This window comes from Gasterosteus aculeatus, chromosome 13 (assembly GCF_964276395.1).
Source record: "Gasterosteus aculeatus chromosome 13, fGasAcu3.hap1.1, whole genome shotgun sequence".
Lineage (NCBI taxonomy): Eukaryota > Metazoa > Chordata > Actinopteri > Perciformes > Gasterosteidae > Gasterosteus > Gasterosteus aculeatus.
In genome coordinates, this window is record NC_135701.1 from 21,236,649 (window position 1) to 21,257,619 (window position 20,971).

Below are 20,971 nucleotides of genomic sequence, written 5' to 3' on the forward strand. Positions count from 1 at the left end.
TTAGAAAAAAGATTGTTTTTCTACACGCGAGGACTAAAGGAAGAAAAGCACATTTAAACGTCACATAAAGAGGTGGAATAAACAAGACAATCATGACACTTGACACATTGATTTTGATTTTCTTGGAAAAGAATGTTTATAAAAAAGGATTTCAATGATACACAGATAGCGCTGATGAGGATTCCCAAATTACATTAAGCACATTATGTCTTTAATTATCAAGTCTGAAAGAAGATCAATAAATTATCAAAATGTCCAGTTTCAGTTCTCAGATTGAGATTAATATTAGCGTATATGACCAGAAGTTTCGGCCATTTGTCTTTAGACTTAACAGTTAAAATATTCAATGCAAATAAAAAGTCCCACTTCTTCAAAACAAAATACTGAAACAAAGATAAACAACAAACAAGACAGAACTTCAGTTTGCTTTCATGGCTTCGGATGTAAACCGCAACTGAATATTCTTTTTTTTTTTTAGGGTTAGAGCATAAATATTCTATGGCTCGAAGAACGACGCATAATCTCCCAAAGACGGTAAATATCAAGCAGCAGTAATACTGTACCTCATGGTACAAGTTAAAAACTTCTCCATCCAGGGATAATTACAGCATTCAAGTCTTTACAATAACGTGACCTCCTTTCTATTTCTAATAAAATATAACCTAAGGCTCTTTTCAAAAAGTCAAAAAGTTTTCAAGAATCTACTGCTTCCTGCTGTAGTACATCAGTAAATATAGATGGACAATAGGGCCGAACATTTGTAGCTTCAACAGCAGCACAGCGTTGCTATGGAGATCATTTCAACCCTAAACAACACGTCAGTCTTTGTCGTTTACAATATGAGAAAAGGGCACAACGGGTCGTACGAGTTGCTCCAATAAACTTCAGATCGTGAAGCGCTTTTCACTGACCAACAGTATGCAGACGCTTCTCCGCTCACTTTACAACCGCGAGGATGTTGAAACGTGAAAGAGAGATAAGAACGAACCTGGAAGGCTCTCAAATATTGTTTTACCTTCTACGTTTCAAAGAATACAGATGCTCCTTTTTAATCGGTTAAAGCGTCAATTAACAGTTTGTTGTTATGCTTTAACTCAACAGCATGAAGTATTGATTGATTGATTATGATATAATGGTTGTAGAATAATGACATTTTTGTGGAATTGATTTTAAGGTGCGTCGACCTGAGCGGGAGGCGGATCCACATGAAGAAACCCCAAAAGGGTTTTCCTGACTTTACATCCTAGCAGATGAAAACAGGGTCAGAGAAGGCGGAACCGGTGAGATTTCTGCTTTAAAAAATTACACTGAAGTTTAACCGATTACCAAAACAGCAGCTGTTTAATGTTCCATTGAATAGACCAATCAGCTGATTGATGCAGATTCCTCTCCAGTGGACTAAGAGGTCCTGGGATTCAGTGAGTACCTTCAGAACCACATCGGTCATCACAGACGTTTGACCTTGTTGCGTTGCCATGACCACCGATCCAGATACTTCATTTTTAACGGTGATGAACATGGAAACGGTCACAGAACATGATGTGTTTGTATGATTCATCTTGTTCAAACATGTAAAATAAGAGATGAGTGTAGGAAAAAAAAAAGCCTGCGGGTTTCAAGATCAAGAGTACGAGGAAAAAAAAAAAATCAAAGAAATTCAAAGATCAACGAAGGGCACAGATGGTAAAATAGGTGGAGGAAGGCCGACGCTTTGCTGTTTCCGATCGGCACGAAGCCACGAACATCACTAATATCACGTTGTGTCACGTATATGTGATCCGTCTTTAGGGATTAGTCCGTTCTGAGGAAACAAAGCGCTGCGCTCCAAGCGTCGCCGTGTAGCCCTTCGCCAGTCTCAATGGTCTGCTCCTATTTGGCCTTCAAAAAGTCTGATTTCATGGTCATCACGTATAAAACATCAACACGTAAAACAATTCGATCCAGCTGGATGTCAAATTAAAGTTCAGGTTTCTTAATGATTGGTTTTTGGTGTGTAATGAAAGGGGGCGGGAGGTCAAAGTCTGGAAAAGAAGGATTCAATACTCCAGCTGGAAGTTCGGAGGAAGTTCAGAGACGATCAGAGACAGAAACCTCCGTGATCACCTCTCATGTGACACAATGCGAGGAAAGCAAAAGCCCAAAATGTAGTCAGTAGCGAGGAGAGCGGAGGAAAGGCTTGAGCGACGGGTGACGAGTCCGGCACGTCATCTTCAGAGGTCCTGAGCTCGTCTCTGCAGGCCGAGCGCCGCTTCCACGTTTCTAGAGCCGCCGTCGAGGGGAAAAGGCCGATAAATCGCGCAGAAGGAAAGGAGGCCGGTTCCCGCTGTGGCCGGGATCTACCGCCACGCCGGGGCTCTTCGGCAGAGGAAAGGTGTGCGTACCCGCCGCAGGGAGGAAGATAAAGAAGAGAGGAAAAACAAGAAGCGTCTCCTCCTCTTGAAGGGGGGGAGAAGTTAGTTTACAGTAGCAGAAAAAAAAGTCTGAGCTGGAGCAGCTAGCCCAGCTGTATCTGTCCGGAGTACATGGTGAGGAGCAGCATGATGCCGAAGCCCGTCAGCAGGCCGGCGTTCTGGATGGCGAAGGTGAGCAGGAAGCTGCTGCCGCCGGCGTCCTCTTCCTCCCGACTCACCTCGTTCATCTCTGGGAACTGAGGGAGAAGGAAAAAACAACAACCGAGAGGTGAAGAACTTTTTACTCTCCAGACGAGTGGGCGAGCTGCTCCCCTGCTGCACATTAAAGGTCGTCGTGTGTGTGACAGACGTGCGGCGCGCTGCACAGCCCGAAACACACGTTCGTCTTCTGTGGGAGGAGCTCGCCAAGGACTCAAATGACATCATCAGAGTATAACCCCCTCCCCAAAACACTGACCATGTCAGCCAGCGCGATGTAGAGGAACATTCCGCCTGCCAGGGCGAAGATCCAGTTCGGGGAGAAGCTGTTGCCGGCCAGGATGCCGAAGCCCATGCCCAGGTAACAGCAGCAGGCCGACAGGAAGTTGAAGAAGAGCGCCTGCTGGATGCTCATGCCGGCGTTGAGCAGGATCACAAAGTCCCCTGGAAGCAGAGCGAGGCCGTTAGGGCGGAGACGGGGGACGGGGGGGGGAGACGAGTCCGGCGGCCTCCCGGAGACTCACCGAGCTCGTGGGGGAACTCCTCGCACAGGATGGCCACCGAGGTGCTGACGCCCTGGAAGACGGAGGCGGTGAAGGAGGCGCCGATGGCCAGGCCGTCGATGAAGTTGTGCAGGCCGTCGCTCAGCGTGATCATCCAGGCCAGCGTGCCGATGTCGGCGTAGGTCGCCCCCTTCAGCCAATAGCAGCCGGCGGACCGCCCCCCGCCGTCCGGGCTCTGGGAGTCCTGGGGAGGGTCACATTTCAAAGACGGATTCAAGCAGGTTTAAAGGCTTAAATGCCGTCGTCATAAAAATAATTTCCCCTCCTGAAAATAAAAAATGACAACGAATCCAGTCTCAAAAAAAACAACGACAGACTGACATTTTTTTGTACCTGTGGTGTCTGAGCGGGACTCAGCATGAGCTCGCCCTCGCCCTCCTCCACCTTCCCCGGAGTCAGACTGCTGGCTTCTCCGTTCTGCTGCAGCTTCTCCTTCTCGCCCTCCTCCACCTCCCCGTCGGGGGGGGAGTAATGACTGTGGCCGTGGTTCTGAGAGGAAACCAACAACATTTACTCATGAAATGACACACGGGGACGTTTTCCTCACACCCGCAACAGCGTCTCAGGCAAACACACACACACACACACACACACACACACACACACACACACACACACACACACACACACACCTTTTGAAGTCGACACGGAGGGATTTGGAGCTGACAGCAGCATTATGGGTGCAAATAGGGGTCAAATCTGTAATTGGATCAGCGGGTCGACGTGTTAGTCGGTAATTGCGATGGCGGGGGGTCACATGACCCCGGCGCACAGTGACCACAAGGTGGAGCGAGTGCCCGCCCACCGTACAGCCACTGCTGCCATTTGTCGAATCGAATCCGCACGGCGAAGCTGCGCCAGGACAGATGCTTTAGGAATTTCACTCCGCCGGCTGAAAGTGGCTCGTGGATTTCTCTCAAGCAAATAGGCAGAGGAGCCGTCACCCGGTGGCGAGGAGCCAGCAAATAAAGCCACACTCCATCTTACAAAGCCGGTCTGGGCCACGAGAACAGAACTCCCACATGAGGAGTAAAACTAAGAGACCAAACCTTCTGCGTGTAATGATCGTTTCCTGTATCCTTAAATCTACGTACTTGTTTGACTTATCTGTACTTTTTACTTTATTAGCGCATAAAAAAAAGGAGCCTTTAAAATAACTAAAATATTAATATTAGAATATGCGAAAGCCTAAAAGGCGGATCACAGCGCTCTCCTACTAGTGATGTCGTTTTTTGTTTAAATCTAACAATAAAGAGAGACAAGTAATATTAAACCCTGAACCATTGCGAACAGCTGAACGAACACACGGCGGAATTCCTCTCCAAACACGCGTCACGTGGTTCAGTCTGCGCATTGTGAGACTCGCACGCCAAGATTCCCGGCTGTGAACTTGACCCACCAGTATCTGCTCCCGACTGGTTAGACCGGCCTCACGTCTACAGGGATGAACAACGTGACGCACGCGTTGCACCAGCTATTCCGCTATAGTCCGCGCACCGCTACAGCAGATGGAGTTAAGTATTGTGCTACTGTGGACGTACCATTTTGTGATGAAATGAGCTTTCTTTTTGTTATTGCTCACTAAACTATTGCTCAAAATGTAAAGTAAATATTAAAAGTAACATTGAAGTCTTTCATTTATTCTTTGGGGTTGTAGGAGTGTTATCCGAGGTCGAGCCTCAGAGGCTCAACAGGGAAAGACGAGCATTACAAGAAACGGATGTCGTCTCATCGGCTTCCTTTACAGCAAGAAGAAAGGTCAGGAATATTGTCCTCTTCAAGTCTTTTGTAACTTAAGGCTTTTAACTCACCGAGGCCCAGTTGTAAGAAACCAGAGGAAAAACCAAACCAATCTCCATGTTTTCATGGATTTAAGGAACTTATATTACACATATAATACTAATACTGAATGATTAAATACGGAATCTTCATATTTAGGGATTTTAAAGATACATCGAGACCTTTGCAGATTCAGTCTAGCACATTGTGAAGCAACATGTTCATCGCATGGACGTTCTCTTTCCATTGTGTAATGACGTCAGTCCCACTCACCCCTTTCCTCTGTTTGAGGAGCACTCGGAGGACCTTCTCGGTGAAGAAGAAGAGGTAGAAGCCGGCGAACACCATCGCAGATTTGGACACGTAGAAGTCCACCATGGGGTCAAAACCGAAGGCCTACCATCATCGCAGGAGGAGAAGACGGCGTCAGGTTGTTGAGTTTTTAGTAGCTGTAATCGCATCAATTCTGACTGACGTCGCTTTTTAAACCAATGAAACGGTTTTTGAAAGTGGACAATAAGAGGTCGCTGAGTCGCTTGTTTTCCCTTCAGATACTGCAGAGACGTCTCAGGTGAGCTGATCCAATGAAAACGTCACGTCATGTTAAAAACACGACAAACTATTTCATAGTTTCATAGAGCTACTTTACTTTTTAATACTGTTCAGTTTCCATCGGAAAAACAGGTTTGCCAGTTCATCGGCGACGGCGCTCGGCCTTTATGTTGCGTCAGTCTCTCGTAGTGTGAACGTAGCGTCGACTAGAACACTCCAGTTTAACAGAGAGTCACTAAACCGCCAACACCACCTCATTCATTAACCTGAATCACTATTTATTGCCGTTTTTGAGGATTCAGTGTGAAGCATTTGGATTCTACACACCGAGTTATACAAACGTGCAAAGCAACGGCCGTCCGGCTGGTTGAAACCCGGCTGCTACCGGCCCACCTGTCAGCAGGCGACCTGGGACTCTTTATGTCCTGTAAGCCGGCTGCATTCAGTTCAATATGAGCAGAGCGCTTCATCCCTCGGGTCACGGCAGCTACAAAGCGAGCGTGTGCGCCGCGGACTAAGCGGGGCCGCGCGGACTCTACCTCTGGGATGAGCTGAAACAGGGCGTTGGAGTAGAGCGTGCCGATGGCCAGCGCTATGAAGTACAGCAGCAGCCGCTTGTAAAAGGTTTTCTTCATGAAGGGCACCACGCAGGCCCCGACCAGCGAGCACAGAGAGATCAGTGTCACAGAGAGGATCCCATAGCCCCACACTGATCGGCCGCGAGGAGGAAAGAGAGACAACAGACAGAAGTAGTTAGTTCAGAGCTGATTTTTGTCACATTAAATCACAAACAGGGTAAAAGGAAGATTAGAGAACACCAACCAGTTATCGCCCTGGAAAGAAAAAGGTAAGAATTGAATGAAATCAGATGGATCAAAAAACATTTTCATTGATTGATTTCATTGGACACCAGAGACGACGAGCTCGTTAGACCGTTGATTCGGCGCCGGAGCGACGCCCCCTTTCGTTGGCGTCCTGTGGAGCGGTTTCTGAACCCCATGCGGTTTGATAGGGAAGCAATCAGGGGGAAGTGGCAGCTTACTTTATCTCTCACACACACACACACACACGAATGACCACGAATGCCAACCAGGTGGTCACAGTTTTAATTTGAAGATCGCTTTAAGGCCGCTGTGCCCCATTTCCCCAGGAATCCCCCAGGAGCTCAACTGACTCTCACACCCGGCGTTCGTCTCGCTGCCAGAGCAGCAGACAGGAAGTCGCTGCCGAGGCGGTCGGTGGAAGCGGTTGCAGAGTCGAGCGAAACCAAAACGTCTTCCAGAGCGCTGATTAGAGCCAGAGGACACCGGAGGAAACACCAAGGAGGGAAGGAGAGGAAAACGGGCCGAGGGTCTCCCTCGGCGTATGAAGAGGGGTTTTGTGGGAAAGGTCAAACGGGGATGGGTGGCAAACCTCTGGCAGGAGCTGCAGGACGGCGGTGGAGAACAGCGTGCCGACGGCGAGGGCGATGAAAAAGGTGAGCGCGTGTTTCATGTAGCGCGTCTTCAGCAGGGGAATGATGAAGACTCCGGTGAGGGAGAAGGCATTGATCACCGTCACACTCAGGAAAGAGAAGCCCCACACTGGAGGGTTTTTGAGTGACGGACAGGTTGGATGAGAGAGGGAGGCGGGACGTTAAGGCAAGCAGGAATACTGTGAGGTCATTCAGCTGCGTCGCCGATCAAATGCAACGAGCCCTAAAAGCACATTTAAAATGACGGATCTCTGTACTGGAAACAAACAGATGTATTGGAGCTTTTAGTGAAGCAAAAATATTCTCATGGATGTGGTGAAAACTTGCCTGAAAAATATACGTTATTTATGTCATAATAATGTAGTTTTCCTCGTCTATCCCTACGTCTCACAAGTAGACTTTTCCTTTACTTTGAGGAATCAGTGCTTCTGACACCTGTACAAAGAAATACGGCTTCTTGACGTTCGTCGAAGGTTTTTTGTGACATTTTAGTCGGAGGCTGCGGCACCTGAGAAGCTTGGGGGGGAAAAGAAAAGTTAAATGAGGAGATTTATGATCCATCCAAGCTGTGAGATGCCTTCATGCCGTGGTGAAAGCAGACGCAGTTTCCAGCGCTTCACTGCAGAAATCGAGCAGATGTTGAATGAGGAGGAAGTGATAGTTAATCACGCTACGGTCACATGAACGGGTTTCTAAGCACCGGCTGAACAAAGCAGAGGAGGAGCGGCACGTCGGCCGCTGTGACGGTTCCCTTGAAGGTGGGCGCGGCTCATTAAGGAGAAAGGAGGGTGGAAAACAGCCGCTGATACTTTAAATCATTTATTTCAGTCAGTGGGATTTGCAGCGGAAACAAATTTTCGTGGCACTTTTAGAGAAAAACAGCCGCGATGCCAAAATAAACCGACTACGCGGGAGGGCGAGGCGCGCTGGGGGCTGAGGTTAGAAAGCTGACCTGCCAGTGGAGAGGAAGAGATTCAAACCCTTCCCGACCTCCACCTGCCAAACGACGGACAAAGGCTTTTAACCCGGAAAGGCTGGTTAATACCGGACGGAGATGCCAGAATGGCTCTGCAGCCAGGACGGCCGCCTGGATGCAGTTGCAGCGAGTCAGCGGCCGAGGGGAGGAGAGCGTTCCCACGTCCCGGATGTGCAGACGGAGGCAGGATTGTGGATTGTGGCGTTTTTTTTTTTTTTTTTAAGGACAAACTGAGCAACGCGATCTGAGCCCCGGCTAACTGAGCGTGCTCATTCCGGCCTTCGGCTCCTCTGGCAACATCGTGATATCACGGCCTGTAGGCAACAAAACACACATTCGCAGCCCAAAATGTTTTTTCAAGGTCTCCTTAGCCGGAACAAATAGGAAAGAGTGGGGAAAAAAGACAACAGCAAACACAAATCACATTAGTATATAAAAAAGTACACTCAATGTTCCTCTCACAGGATAAAGTTGTTAACAAAGCCCCCAAAAAGATGAAAACAAATGGAAAGGAAATGAGACATTTACTGTTCATTGTCTCAGGACTCAAAGGAGGAGGTGACTCCATCGGACGGGAACATTTGCAGCTGAAGCTTTGGTGCACTGATGCATATTTACAGCTCATTGATGTGCTTTAATAATTGAATTATGGATATCAAGCTTTGGCCTCTCAATACTTCTAACAGGGTCCCCTCTTGGTGGGCTTCGGTCTTTTTGTTGCGCTCACCCTCGGCGTCCGTGGGCCTGGGGGAGGGCTCCGCGCTCGACTCCTCCTCTTTCCGCCCCCTGCAAGTGCCGGCGTCCAGCTGCTGCAGCATGGTGGGGCAGAGCTCCCGCAGGCCCTGCTCGTCCAGGCGCGACTGCTCGCCGATGCTGTAGACGGCCAGCGTGTCGGCCGGCAGGCACTGCAAGAGAGGGGCCGCCGGGTCAAACACGTTTGTCATATTGTTTCTGATCATTCAGATTTCAAACGACAGCAACAACAGACAGCTGGACGCGATGGTCAACGGCTTAAAAGGGTTCTGAAATCCCTTCGTCTTAGATTTCAACCCACAAAGTGAAAAGGTATTTTATCCATTATGTTGATTCAATTGCTGCATTTGGAAACAGGAGAAACGGACAAACGAATTATTCTATGAACCGCCGTCGGTAAGAAGAAAGCAGTGACATCGTGGAATGCGATGAGCTGCCTGTAAAAGGAGCGCGACAACGTGACTCAACACGTGACCTCCACCTCTTTGCTGCTGCCAACAGATCTAAAGCAGAGCGGCGAGTGAGTCAATCAGCCACGACACTAAGCACGGGAAATATGCTAAATATTTCTGCTATCCAGCCATCAGCTGGTCTCTCAGGCGGGACTGAAGCTGGATTCACACCTTCAGCTGGAGGTATTTCATTCTTCTGTTCGAGGAGCCATATTGAGGCTGTATTTGAGCACACAAGATGCTCCGTCAGGGGTCGGCCTGCCGCTCTGCTGGTGGAGCAGACAAAGATGGCCTAGAGCGGGATAAAAATAAAGAAATGCTGCTCCCCACGTCTGGGGCGTATTTCAGGTTTGGTCCAGATGATAAAGATGAGCCGGCAAACACCAACCAAACATATTTATGAAGCTCAGGAAGTTCATAAATAAATATGCTGGACTTTTTAAAAGTAAGAAGTAATTTCTATTAATTTATTTTACGTGGTTGCTTCTTGTGATCTACGTGCTAACGCGGGACCTTTTCTCACCTTGGAGCTGTTTGATTTGGGAGGCATGTTTATCTTTGGCGTCTCCGCCACGACGCCGCCGCCGCCGTCCCCGTCCCCCTGACCTTGGCTGATAAGGGCCAGCAGAGAGCGCAGCTGTGGCACCGAGATGGTGCTATTGTCCCCGTAGCGGGACAGCAGGTCCTGCAGCACCTGGGCGGGCGACTGCGTCTGACCTCGCGTCTGACACGTCACTCGGCCCACGGGGCAGAGGAGCACCGCCACGGCCAAAACCAACATGGGCAGGGGCCGGAGGAGGCGGGCGGACGCAGTGGCACGGCCACGAGGGGGCCGGGTGAGCATGGCTCCTCCAGCGGCTGGCCGACGCTGGTCTGTGGAGGGAGAACAACAAAAATACTCACTGACAAAAAACAAATGAGGCCTGTTAAGAAGGTGAAGGGTCAATTAAACCCCCCCCACAGTCCACTGAGAGGCCCGAGTGTTGCCACAACGCACACTAACAATTACAACTACACACCTTCATCACACACACAACGCCCACAGTCACACTTTGTGGTTGAGAGAATATAGAACGTCAGCGTTCCGACTGCATCGTGCTTCCAAGTTTCTCCCTCCCATCACAAACTTTCATGAGCACAAAGTTAAGCTAACTGTGACGGTCCCACACAGAGCGCACACACACACACACACACACAACGCACACACAGGGCCAACTGTGGCGTGCGCACACAGAGCGGCGATTCTTCGAGGTCCGCCTGCAAAGCTGAATAAACAGACCTCCTTCATGTTGGAGTGAAGAAACTCACCTTCTCCCACGGAGCCACTGATGACGGCTGTCGAGCCCCGAGGCCCACGGGACACCTGGGAGCAGTGATGGGAGTCAGGGGGGGGGACGGGAGGGGGGACGCCTGAAGGGAGCAGGGATCTCCTCAGGGGAGCAGTGGACTGTGAGGGGGGGGGGGGGGGGGGGAGACAAAGCAAAAGGTTACGACCGGTGATCAGGAAAGAAATAGGAGAGGATGGAGAGAAAACAAAGAGAAGCAGTGAAGAAGAAAAGAAACCAGAAACTGCATCTTAAAACGCATCGGCTCTCCCCCGTCCGTCAATATCATCGTCAATAAGCACCATATTATTTCCTCATATAAAAATGGCTGCTCACAACCGAGTGAGATGTGATAAAGGAGCAGAAGGTATTTGCAGTGGGAAAGAACCGCTCAGTGGTTTAGAATGTGGCCTCTAGCTTGTGAACCACAAGCACTCACGAGGGGAACAGCAAAACTTCCAACATGACATCAACACGCCGCAAGTGTTTAGGTTTGCAAATCCAGCTCCAATTAAATGTTTGACTCCGCTCACTTAACTTAGCTAGGAGATAAAAATAATCCTATTGTTATTGGTGGTGCTTCTTTTTTCGTTAGTGATCGTTATTTAGTCGCTTGTATGCATATATTTACTTGTGATCAAAGTTTGAGATATAAAATAAAATGTTACAAGTTTGTAGCCTTTAGATAGTCGGGGAGATGAAGGCCGGTCTGCAGCCTTTTCGCCGCGCTGTGCACCGTGCAGCCGGCGGCGAGGGGGAAGCGCGCTCACCTGAGTAAAGAGCCGCATTCTTGGTTCTACGGAGCTCGGCATGTCAGGTCCTCTGTTCTTAGAAAGTGGCCCCGGCTTTCCTGCTTTGGATTGTGAGCAAGTGGCCGTCGGCAGATTAGAGACCAAACAGGCGCCGGCCCCTCGAGCCACGGCCAACACGCGATAAACCAGGAACGCGCGGCAAGTGGCAGCGAGCAAACGGGCCCACGTGGGGAATCAGGCGAAGCAAACAACCCGCGTTATCAGCGGTTACGTCACCCGCTGTGGATCAGGGTCACCACCCCGCAAGCCAGACGGTCCCCTGGTTATCAGCAGCTCCACGGAGCAGAAAGAGGTGGAAGAGAAGACGCCGGCGAATCAAACGCGCCCCACAAAGACCGGAGGGACGTCGCCCGCCGCCACATGGTTCCCAAAAGACCAGTTTACCCACAATTCGTGTCACCGTACAAACTGGGACCCCTGGGAACCGAACACACACACGTGGTCAGCGACACCTTCTACTTTAGCAAAGTGATGTTCCACTGGAGCGGAAAAGGAACGTCAAACTCTACCGAGGCGAAGCTACGCGTGATATTTTTCAAAGCACTCGTGGGAACTCGGCTCACTTCTCCTCTGCGCTCCAGTCCGCAGGCGGAGGGCAAACGGCCGTTTATCTAAACTCAACTCGCCCTCGGTCAGGAGCTCGACTGAACTGGAGCCGCCGGGACGTCCATCCTCAGTATTGGTTTAGTAACCACAGATCTTCTGAGCCCACTGACCCTGGTTCAGAACACCTGCAGCGCTGATATGTATTCAGAGGTCTGTCTGCTCGCAGTCATGCATTTAGGTCGATGTGGTCCAACGACTACTTAATAACCCCATTTTGCTGCAATAAAAGAAAATAAATTCTGATGCAAGACTAATTGAGGCAAAGTTTGAAAAAAACAGAATTTAGAATCGATTCCAGATCCACACAACCCTTCAAAATATCTGACAACAGGGAAAGATTCTCCTCCAGAGTTCGTGGTGACAGATCAGTTTGATCAGCTACACCCATCATGAACATGTGGGCCTCAGAATTGGACACCAGCACAAAGTATTCTCCTTCCTGTTCCTCCTCTCAGCTGTTCTGGAGTCTGGTTTGTCTTCTAAAAGCATAAAGCATGTCGTACCTTTCCCGAATGGAGACACACAAGCAGCAGCCGGCCCTCACTGGTCCCTTCTTGAGCCAAAGCGTCCGGTCGTCGTCACACACTGGACTGTCTCGTCTCGTCCCGTCCCCCCCCGGAGGGTCACTTCATATACCGCCGGAGCGAGGGGCGGGTTAAGCCGCGCATCGACTCATCGCTATTTACCCCGCAGAGCGTAATTACCGTTTCTGGGCCTCGGGGCTGATCTCATCGACCCGGGCCGTCATTAGAGGGGAAGACGGTGACCGCCACGCTCCGCCGAGCGCATCGTAAAAGGTCGCTCATCCCGAGTGAGCAACAGAGCGCCATTCACCACCAAATGAAGGGGTTCGGCTTGGGTCAGCCCATCGCTTTTACCCACAGGCCAGGTTAGAGGTCAAAAGGTCAGGAGGCAGAAGGCCACAGACCGCACGAACCGGCGCTGGTTGTTGAAACGTAAACTGCTTTGTACATTTCATAAAGACATATTAAACATTTGACTTAAATAGTCACTGCTGCAGTTCCGGTTACTTGGCAAGATATTATCTTAGAAAGAAATGTGAGATTAACGAGCCAACGTGGTTACAAGACTTTATGATTAATGCAGGACTGATTTAACAGATTACCTTCGGCCACGTGAGTCATATTTTAAGATCCGGTTGTTCCGTGCCGAGCAGTGCTGCTCAGAATGAAAATTACAGGTGGGGTCTGAATAGAAGCAGAAAGTACTTCTGGCATTGCGTAATTACACAGCTACGACGTTTAATGACACAACATGTACAACATACATGAACGGTTTAAGATGAACCGGTTGAAGTTTATGGGCTTCAGTACAAACGGGTACTAATCGTACTATTTGAGAAGGTCCATCTAATCTTCTTTTACAAAAGGTTTTACTCCACAAATAAATACTCTTACTTGTACAATTTGATACAGAAGTAGTATTTTCAATGCAGGACTTACTTTCAGACTGGAGTATTCTCATAGTGTTGTATTAGTACTTATACTTAAAGGATCGGAGTACTTCTCCCACCACCGAACAACAGCTTTTCACCGTACTTTATCAATCACCTGTAGATTCAGTACAACAACAATGAGGAAGATTACTGTCATTGTCAGCTACAATAATGAGTGACAAAGATGCACTTTGGGGCCTAAATATAATAAAATAAATCAAAGGGGGCGTTCGAGTGCACATCCGGTACATTTACTTTGATTCTAAACAGCAGCTCTGCTCCAAGAGCAAATAAACGGTGGAATACTGTGAAATAAATAACATTTATTCTGTGTATTCCTGTACAGTCAGATACGAATAAAGGATCCACGTATCTGAATTTAGGAAAGTGCACTTTGATTCGGGGATTTCACAGCGCGCTGCTGGAACTTTAACCGCAGCGGAGGAGTTTCTTCAAACTGAACAACCCGAGAGGCAGAAACAGAAGCGCTCACCGTGGCCGCTTTCCTTTATCCCACCTGTTTTACTCCCCTCACGGGACCAGCGCACAAGGCGACAAGACGCCGGCTTCGGTCCCGACCCGCTCCGGCTACACGCGGTTAGCTTCCGCGGCGGAGTCCCGGTCCTCCGGAGCGGAGCGCGAACCCGCCGCGAGCCTCTCGGCTGTCAAACCACGTCCCAAACGGCCCCACAAGCGGCCGTTTTTCCGTCCGCGTTAGCTAGCCAGGTGATGCTAGCCGCCAACGTTAGCTTACCGGTGATGCTGTTTGGGGGAAGGAGGAGGTGGGGGGAGAAGAATCGGTCTTACGTCAGCCGGTCTTCAACAACAGCGTCCCTCTTGGCTCGGACCCGATATGTCACAGACACGCGGGGGGTACAAATGTCGCCGGTGCGTTTCGGCTGTTCTCCCATCCAAATATCATCAGACGACGCGGTGAAGGGAGGGGGGGGGGGGTCATTCTGGGTCGTGACGTCACAGCTCATCCTCCGGTTTTTGTTTTTATTTTATTTTTTCCAAAATGGCGGTGTCTCCCTCTAGCGGCCGACGGAGGTGCTGCAATGTCTTCTGTTTCTGGGTCAGGGGTTAGATAGATAGATAGATTGATACTTTATTGATCCCTCAAGAGGGAAATTTTGGTATCACAGCAGCATGTACAGGGAAGAAAATAGAATAAAAAGATACACATTATATACAGTATAATAAGAGAAATATTAAATTAAATTAAATAAACTGAAACAAAAGAATAACCTTCCAAAAGAGACAATAATAATAATTTGTAAAAGGAGAAGAGGAAAGAGCAGCAACATCACAGCAGTACAGGGTTGTTATTGTCATTATTTAGCCAGGGATGATTTATTGTAGAGTGTTACTGGGCAGGAATGATCTCCTGTATCGGTCCTTAACATTAACGTCCACTTTTAATAAAGTTACCGTAATTCTAAATTCCAAAATCCGACAGAAAGGGAAAAATGCTCCGTTATTTTTGGAAAGATAATAGCGTCACGTATAGGCAGGAAAAGAAAACCAATAGGACCGAACATTTGTGGATATACTTCTCATCATCACCTCCTTTTGGTTTGATGACGTTATTTATTCACTGGTCTTATATCAAAAACATTTCTTTTTCGTATTCGACATCGACTGTCGAATAATTGCATGTATTTAATACACAGCCCAGAGACAAGTTTACTGATCAATAAAGATTATCGATTGAAATACATCCAGTAGTAGTGGATTTTCTCACCAAGATTTGGTAAATAATGGGCTCGTCCGGGATTTGAACCCGGGACCTCTCGCACCCAAAGCGAGAATCATACCCCTAGACCAACGAGCCACGTCAGTGACTCCTGAAAGCTTTAAAATTACTCTTTTTTTGGCTCATTTGGAAAAAGACGGGGTCGTAGTCATCGATCGTATATTGAGGTGATGGTTCGTCTACAGGAGACAGCCCGTGCGCGCTGTAGAAAGAAATCATATCGTTTTTACTGTATATGTAATACTTGAAATAACACATAAATAAATGCAATTCCCGTCTGAAAAAAATAAAGAAAAAATGAATACAAATATTGATTTGTATATATATTTTTATTAGCATTGAACGATCACGTGATATGTCTTACCAACCATTCAGCAAATGTATTCATAGCCCTTTTTTAAAGACGCAACATAGTATTAACATGGAAGTAAAATAAAGTAAAAAAAACAATAAAATTCACCAAAGAAAAGGAGAAAGAAATACGCTCCACGTTTTAAAGCGCCGCGTGGTGCGTCTCTCTCAAACCAACGATCTCTGCTGAAAACCGGAAATCAACCCAGCGGCCGCTTCCGGTTGCCCCGCCCCCCGAGTCAGCTGCCGGGTTTGTTTGCAAACAGTCCTCCGGCTGCGTGGGTCCCCGCCGCCGCCGCCGCGTCTTCCACGATGGCGGACACCGCCGACTGCGAGATCATCGAGCACCACGTCGAGGAGGAGATGGAGAAGGAGGGCGCGAGGAGCCGCGCCGCCCCCTCGCGCCCGGGCAGCGTGGCCCCGTCCGACCGGGAGGGAGGCACGCAGTCCTCCCACCGGCTGCTGGCCTACAGCGACGCGCTCATCTCCATCATCGCCACCGTCATGGTGCGACACACGCAGCCGATCGGGGGACCAGTAACGTCACCGGTGTCCACCGAGTTCAGGGTCTCGTAGGAGAATTGGGGGCAACGTGCAATTTACCTCAGTGGGAACTTTAACACAAGATATCATCAATGTGTCGTTGGTTATCTCGCAGGAAGCCAAAGAGACACGAGCCTTTTAATGCTTTTTAACAACCGATGATTATCTAGAATAACATTCATAACATATCCATTCATATTAGAGAGAAGGCAGACATTTCTACAGCCAGTATCTCCACAACTAACAGCCTACATTGATAAGTAGCACTAAAGGAGTACATTGTTCACGTGGGGTAAACTGTCCCTTCAGCATTTAGACAACAGGCTTACTGGTCTGCTTGAAACCACACATCTGTACAGATGTTTAACGTCTGACACCTCTCTGTTTTTATTCACAGATATTACCCGTTGCTCACACCAAGATGGGAAACAATGAGGTGAAGACGGACGCAGTGAGAGCTGTGTAATAAGACGGTAATAACAGAGTTGTGGGGATAATAACGACGTGTTATGAACACGTTTGCAGGAGTTGAGGGAGAGTGTCCAGCTCCTGCTGACCACAAAGATCGCCGTTTACTTGATGACGTTCCTGATTGTGACTGTCGCGTGGGCCGCTCACATCAGGTGAGTTACCACTGTCATCACCACCCCTCATCATTTTTATTACTATGAGGGTGCTGCAGACGCTTTAAGGTGACTCCCCTCGTGCTCGTCTCTCGGTGGTGAATTTCGCAGGTTGTTTCAAGTCATTGTTCGCATCGATGACTGCCTCGCGCTGCTGAACCTCGTGAGTATCACCGCGTGTTTAATTACATCTTTGAAAAACAAAAAGGGGTTTATGGAAATCAGTCTGCAGTCTTGTCTTAATCTGCTTATTGCGTCTCAGATTTACAATTTGTATAATTTGATCGGCTGCGGTTGTTGTGTTTGTTAGCTTTGATTCTCATATTTGTTTTAGAATGTATTCTTACACAATTACATCAGAATTAACACTCAACAAAATAGTTGTAATCTGTAGTTTTTACCCGGTAAGCATACAAGAAAATCCTATTTTCAGTGCTGTTTACTTAAAATAAAGCTGCACCAGATAGTTAAAAGCTTTGTTAGAAACATACAATAATATTATAATGATATGACCGGATGCTTCTTACTCATGTGATCAAAACATTTATAGAAGTCCAAAAGTTAACAATTACAGGTTGTAAAACCCAAACTATCAACCAAACAGATCTATTTTCTGACCTAATAATATTTTCTGACCTAATAATAAAAAATTATCAATTTTTTTCAATTTTAACATATTTGAACTTTTTGGCTTTTTTTCCATGAGATTTTTCAACATAACATTTTTTTACTTTTATAGTTTTATGATTTTTTATATGACGTTTTTAGCCAAATTTCTAAAAAACTTTTTTTTAATTACATTTTTCATTATTACATATTTTTTTTCCTGACATTTATCAACCTAATATTTGTGGACTTTTTTCAACTACTTTTATTTCCACCATTTTCTTTCTCTCTTTCTAAACGCAACCTGTATGAAAGGAACAGACCCACAGCATCGTTAATTACATTTATCGAACCAATAAAACAAATATATCCATTCTTTCTGGTGGTGACGACCTAAAATATGAAGAAAAACCTTCTTTCCTGATCTGAAGTTCTGCTTGTGGTTTCAGGCCTGCATGATGCTGATCACCTTCCTGCCGTACACGGTGAGTTCCTGAAAAGGCGCCCGATCGATCGCACGGATAAAGGTCGGCTCACCCGAGCTCCGTTTCTCCGCAGTTCTCTCTGATGGCGGCCTTCCCCGAGAACGTCCTGGGGATTCTACTCTTTTGCGGCTGCGTGATGCTGATGGGCGTCATCCAGGTGAGCCCGTCAGAGGGGGTTTCATTTCCTACCTACTGTCCTCTCGCTGGGCGTGATCTCAGCCCTGCGCTCCTCGTCTCTCCGCAGGCGGGGATCGTGCTGTACGCCTTCGGCCGGCCCTTCCTGCTCAACGAGCAGATCCAGATCTCGGAGAACCGAACCTTCTACAAGCACCACATCCTCAAAGTCATCATGCGGGTTCCCATCATGTGCTTCTTCGCCAGCGTCTTCTCTTTCATCTTCTTCCAGCTGGTACGCCGCGTTTTGTTTTTTCTTTTGGGTGTCTGGTTCTTCTCTGGTGAAGGAACATGGAGGGAATTTCTTCAAATTCTTGAGAATTGGGTGATCTCATGAGACGTAACTCACAGATTGACATGTTTATTATGATAAAAGCCAGTTTGAAGATGCTTTATTTAGGCAGATGGCTGGAGGCTTTGAGGCATCTCTCCATCTCCTCATACGTGGCACGTTAAGGATGAATGAACCTTTTCGTCCCTCAGTCCTACGCGCTGCTGGCGGTCGTCATCTTCCTGCCGTACGTCTCCCAGTCTCTGAAGTGGTGTCGCAGCAAAGCAATCGGTGAGAGCCCCGTTTTTTCAACGACTCCCGTCACGTGACCGTAGTTTATGAGAAGGAGACCGTTGGTTCTGTGGCCTGAGATTGAGACCAACGAACTCCCGTTTTACGACGTTCACTGAGGGAATAAAGCCATAGACTTGTGTAGGACCAGAGGAGTCGCCCCCTGCTGGTCAGCGCGCTGCATGTGCATCGCATTTTAAAAAAAAAACACAAACCAAAATCCTGGGACGTTCCAGGTCCAGTGCAGGAGAGTCCGGACTCCGTGTTGTTTTACACCTACCTGCCCGACGAGCCCCTCAGCAAGGACCGGGTGGAGGCTTTCAGCGATGGAGTCTACGCCATCGTGGCGACGCTTCTCATCCTGGACATATGGTGCGTTTCCCTTCATTCCCTCCAGCAGGTAGACGCGGCGCGAATGCAGGTAAGAAGGCAGAAGCGCCGAGCTGTGCAGGGGACCCCCACCATCACGCGTAACGAGACCACCATCACGTGTTCACTTCATGGCGCGGTGCATGTTTAAAAAAAAAAATCCGGTTGCTTCCCCTCAGCGAGGACAACGTCCCGGACCCCACCGTGGTGCGGGAGCAGTTCGGCGGCAGCCTGACGGCGGCGCTGCGGGTCTACGGCCCGGAGTACCTCGCCTACTTCGGCTCCTTCGCCACCGTGGGCCTCCTCTGGTTCGCGCACCACTCGCTCTTCCTCCACGTCACCCAGACGACGCGCCTCATGGGCCTGCTGAACACCTTCTCGCTGGCGTTCGTGGGAGGGCTGCCGCTGGCCTACCAGCTGACGCACGAGTTCCCGCCCGACTCGCGCAACGAGCTGGAGGCCATCCAGATCAGCTGCGTCATCATCTTCTTCGCCGGCATCTTCCAGCTCACCATCTGGGTGGTCGCCCTGCGCGGCGAGCGGGAAACCCTGCACCCGTACGTGAGGTACGGCGGACGCGAGCACGTGTTCATGCTGGCCAAGCTGTCCCTGTACCCCTGCGTGGCCCTGGGCACCTTCTTCCTCACCTGCGTTCTGAGCAGATTCAGCGCCGCCATCTTCCACCTGATGGAGATCACGGTGCCCGTTGCCTTTCTGGTGCTGAGGCTGCTGGTGCGCGTCGGGGTGGCTTTGCTCCGGCTGCTTTTCTGTCCCGATGGGCCGGACCCGAGGGCCGCGGGGGGGGAGGAGGGGGAGGAGGAGGAGGAGGAGGAGGAGGCGAGAGTGCCGTTCAACACTTTAGTCACTTAGCCGGCTTTAAGGGGAGGAGCCACGATGCTGCTGAGACGCTCGCCTCAGAGTTACTGTAAGTAAGTAAAGTGAGAGTCGAATGGAAGCAGTGAAACTGGGATTGGTGAGACAGATAAGGGACGGCGGGAAACGGACCAATATAATGTGAAAATGCTAGTTTTGATCAGCAAATAAGAAAAGATCCGAGGTTTGAAATGACCAAAGCATGAGATTTCAAAGCAGGAAGAGCAGAAACATTAGAGCTATTTTCTGTTTTATGTCCTGTGAGGTCATCAGTTTGACCTCACAGGATTTCATAATGACAGTTTAAAAGCGTAAGACGAATAGTCCGTCCAACCGTTTTAATTTCGTCTTTATTCATTTTTTCTTTGAGAGATAATTTGTTTCACATGTTGCTGAAAAATAATACACAAGAGCAGAAGTATTTAAATTTTAAGGAACGTTTGCTTGTATCAAGTTTGTCTCTTTTTTTGTGCAAATGTAAATGTTGTAGACGACCAGTCTGTTGGGTAAATGCACTTTAAACATTTAACACAACGGGTACGGCCATAAAATTGCACTTCTGAAAATGTCCTTTTATTCTGAAAACAATGGCGGGAAAGAAACGTTTTGGTTGGTAAAGTGTTTTTAGTTGTAATTATTTTACAAGAGGCAAAGAGCCTTCTTTTTGCTTTACTACAGATTAACCGCTAACACACAAATTCCCCTTTTTGTTCAGAGAGAAATGTAAACGGATCCTTTACTTTTGCCTCTCAGGGCTTCCGTGGTCCACGCTTTGACTTTTTTACATTAGTTATCTTCTGATAGCATGTTATATGTTTATATGTACGTAGGGCCAGTCTGTCTGCGTGTCTGTTGATTTAAATGTCAGTGGTGATTTATGTCAACTAAAATGATCACATGATATTAAGATCAGAATAAAACATGAATCATTTTTTTACAGGTTTGTAAATCATTTCTGTCACTGTCTGTTAAAAAGGCTTCAGCACGATTTAAGACCCCAGATGTTGTGAGTGGGCATTATTTTAGTTTGTCACGTTTATTCTGTTGAAGATGAATTGACAGACGTTTGTGTTTATTTACGTGTACCTGATTTGTAAAGTTAAGATTGTCTGACATTTTCACCTAATTAAAATCCTCCCTTTGACAGATTTGTATTGACAAGCTTTTCTTTGCAAAATGATTTCTTTAATGTCAAATCCCAAACTGTTGATGTTTGTTTTATGAATAAATCTAAAGTCATTTCTTAAATGTGAACGAATTCTCCATCTTGTC

At 48.1% G+C, this 20,971-nt stretch overlaps 2 protein-coding genes and 1 non-coding gene across 13 annotated transcripts; 1 reads left to right on the forward strand and 2 right to left on the reverse strand.

The window, feature by feature from the left end:
* Window positions 1-111: 111 nt before the first annotated feature.
* On the reverse strand, window positions 112-14,345 carry slc39a14 (solute carrier family 39 member 14). 10 transcript variants are annotated; one of them, XM_078086268.1, is made up of 11 exons: window positions 13,851-13,972; window positions 13,365-13,472; window positions 10,467-10,605; window positions 9,682-10,031; window positions 8,681-8,858; window positions 6,043-6,212; window positions 5,225-5,347; window positions 3,506-3,661; window positions 3,134-3,356; window positions 2,869-3,053; window positions 112-2,647 (listed from the first exon to the last, which is right to left on the reverse strand). In XM_078086268.1, the coding sequence occupies exons 4-11, from the start codon at window positions 10,000-10,002 to the stop codon at window positions 2,495-2,497; spliced, it is 1,509 nt and encodes a 502-aa protein (XP_077942394.1). In that variant the 5' UTR covers window positions 10,003-10,031; window positions 10,467-10,605; window positions 13,365-13,472; window positions 13,851-13,972; the 3' UTR covers window positions 112-2,494. The 10 variants fall into 10 exon arrangements, with proteins under 10 accessions (XP_077942394.1, XP_040052671.2, XP_040052674.2 ...); XM_040196737.2 differs by lacking the exons at window positions 13,365-13,472; window positions 13,851-13,972 and adding an exon at window positions 14,165-14,345; XM_040196740.2 differs by lacking the exons at window positions 13,365-13,472; window positions 13,851-13,972 and adding an exon at window positions 14,112-14,331.
* Window positions 14,346-15,119: 774 nt separating this feature from the next.
* On the reverse strand, window positions 15,120-15,191 carry trnap-ugg (transfer RNA proline (anticodon UGG)). Its single transcript has one exon. It is a non-coding gene; the product is annotated as a tRNA-Pro (tRNA).
* A 492-nt stretch (window positions 15,192-15,683) lies between these two features.
* tmem175 (transmembrane protein 175) lies at window positions 15,684-20,950 on the forward strand. 2 transcript variants are annotated; one of them, XM_040195481.2, is made up of 10 exons: window positions 15,684-15,971; window positions 16,405-16,443; window positions 16,533-16,630; window positions 16,742-16,793; window positions 17,686-17,721; window positions 17,795-17,878; window positions 17,966-18,130; window positions 18,379-18,457; window positions 18,694-18,829; window positions 19,006-20,950. In XM_040195481.2, the coding sequence occupies exons 1-10, from the start codon at window positions 15,777-15,779 to the stop codon at window positions 19,694-19,696; spliced, it is 1,575 nt and encodes a 524-aa protein (XP_040051415.2). In that variant the 5' UTR covers window positions 15,684-15,776; the 3' UTR covers window positions 19,697-20,950. The 2 variants fall into 2 exon arrangements, with proteins under 2 accessions (XP_040051415.2, XP_077942399.1); XM_078086273.1 differs by having other exon boundaries at window positions 15,688-16,031.
* Window positions 20,951-20,971: the final 21 nt, after the last annotated feature.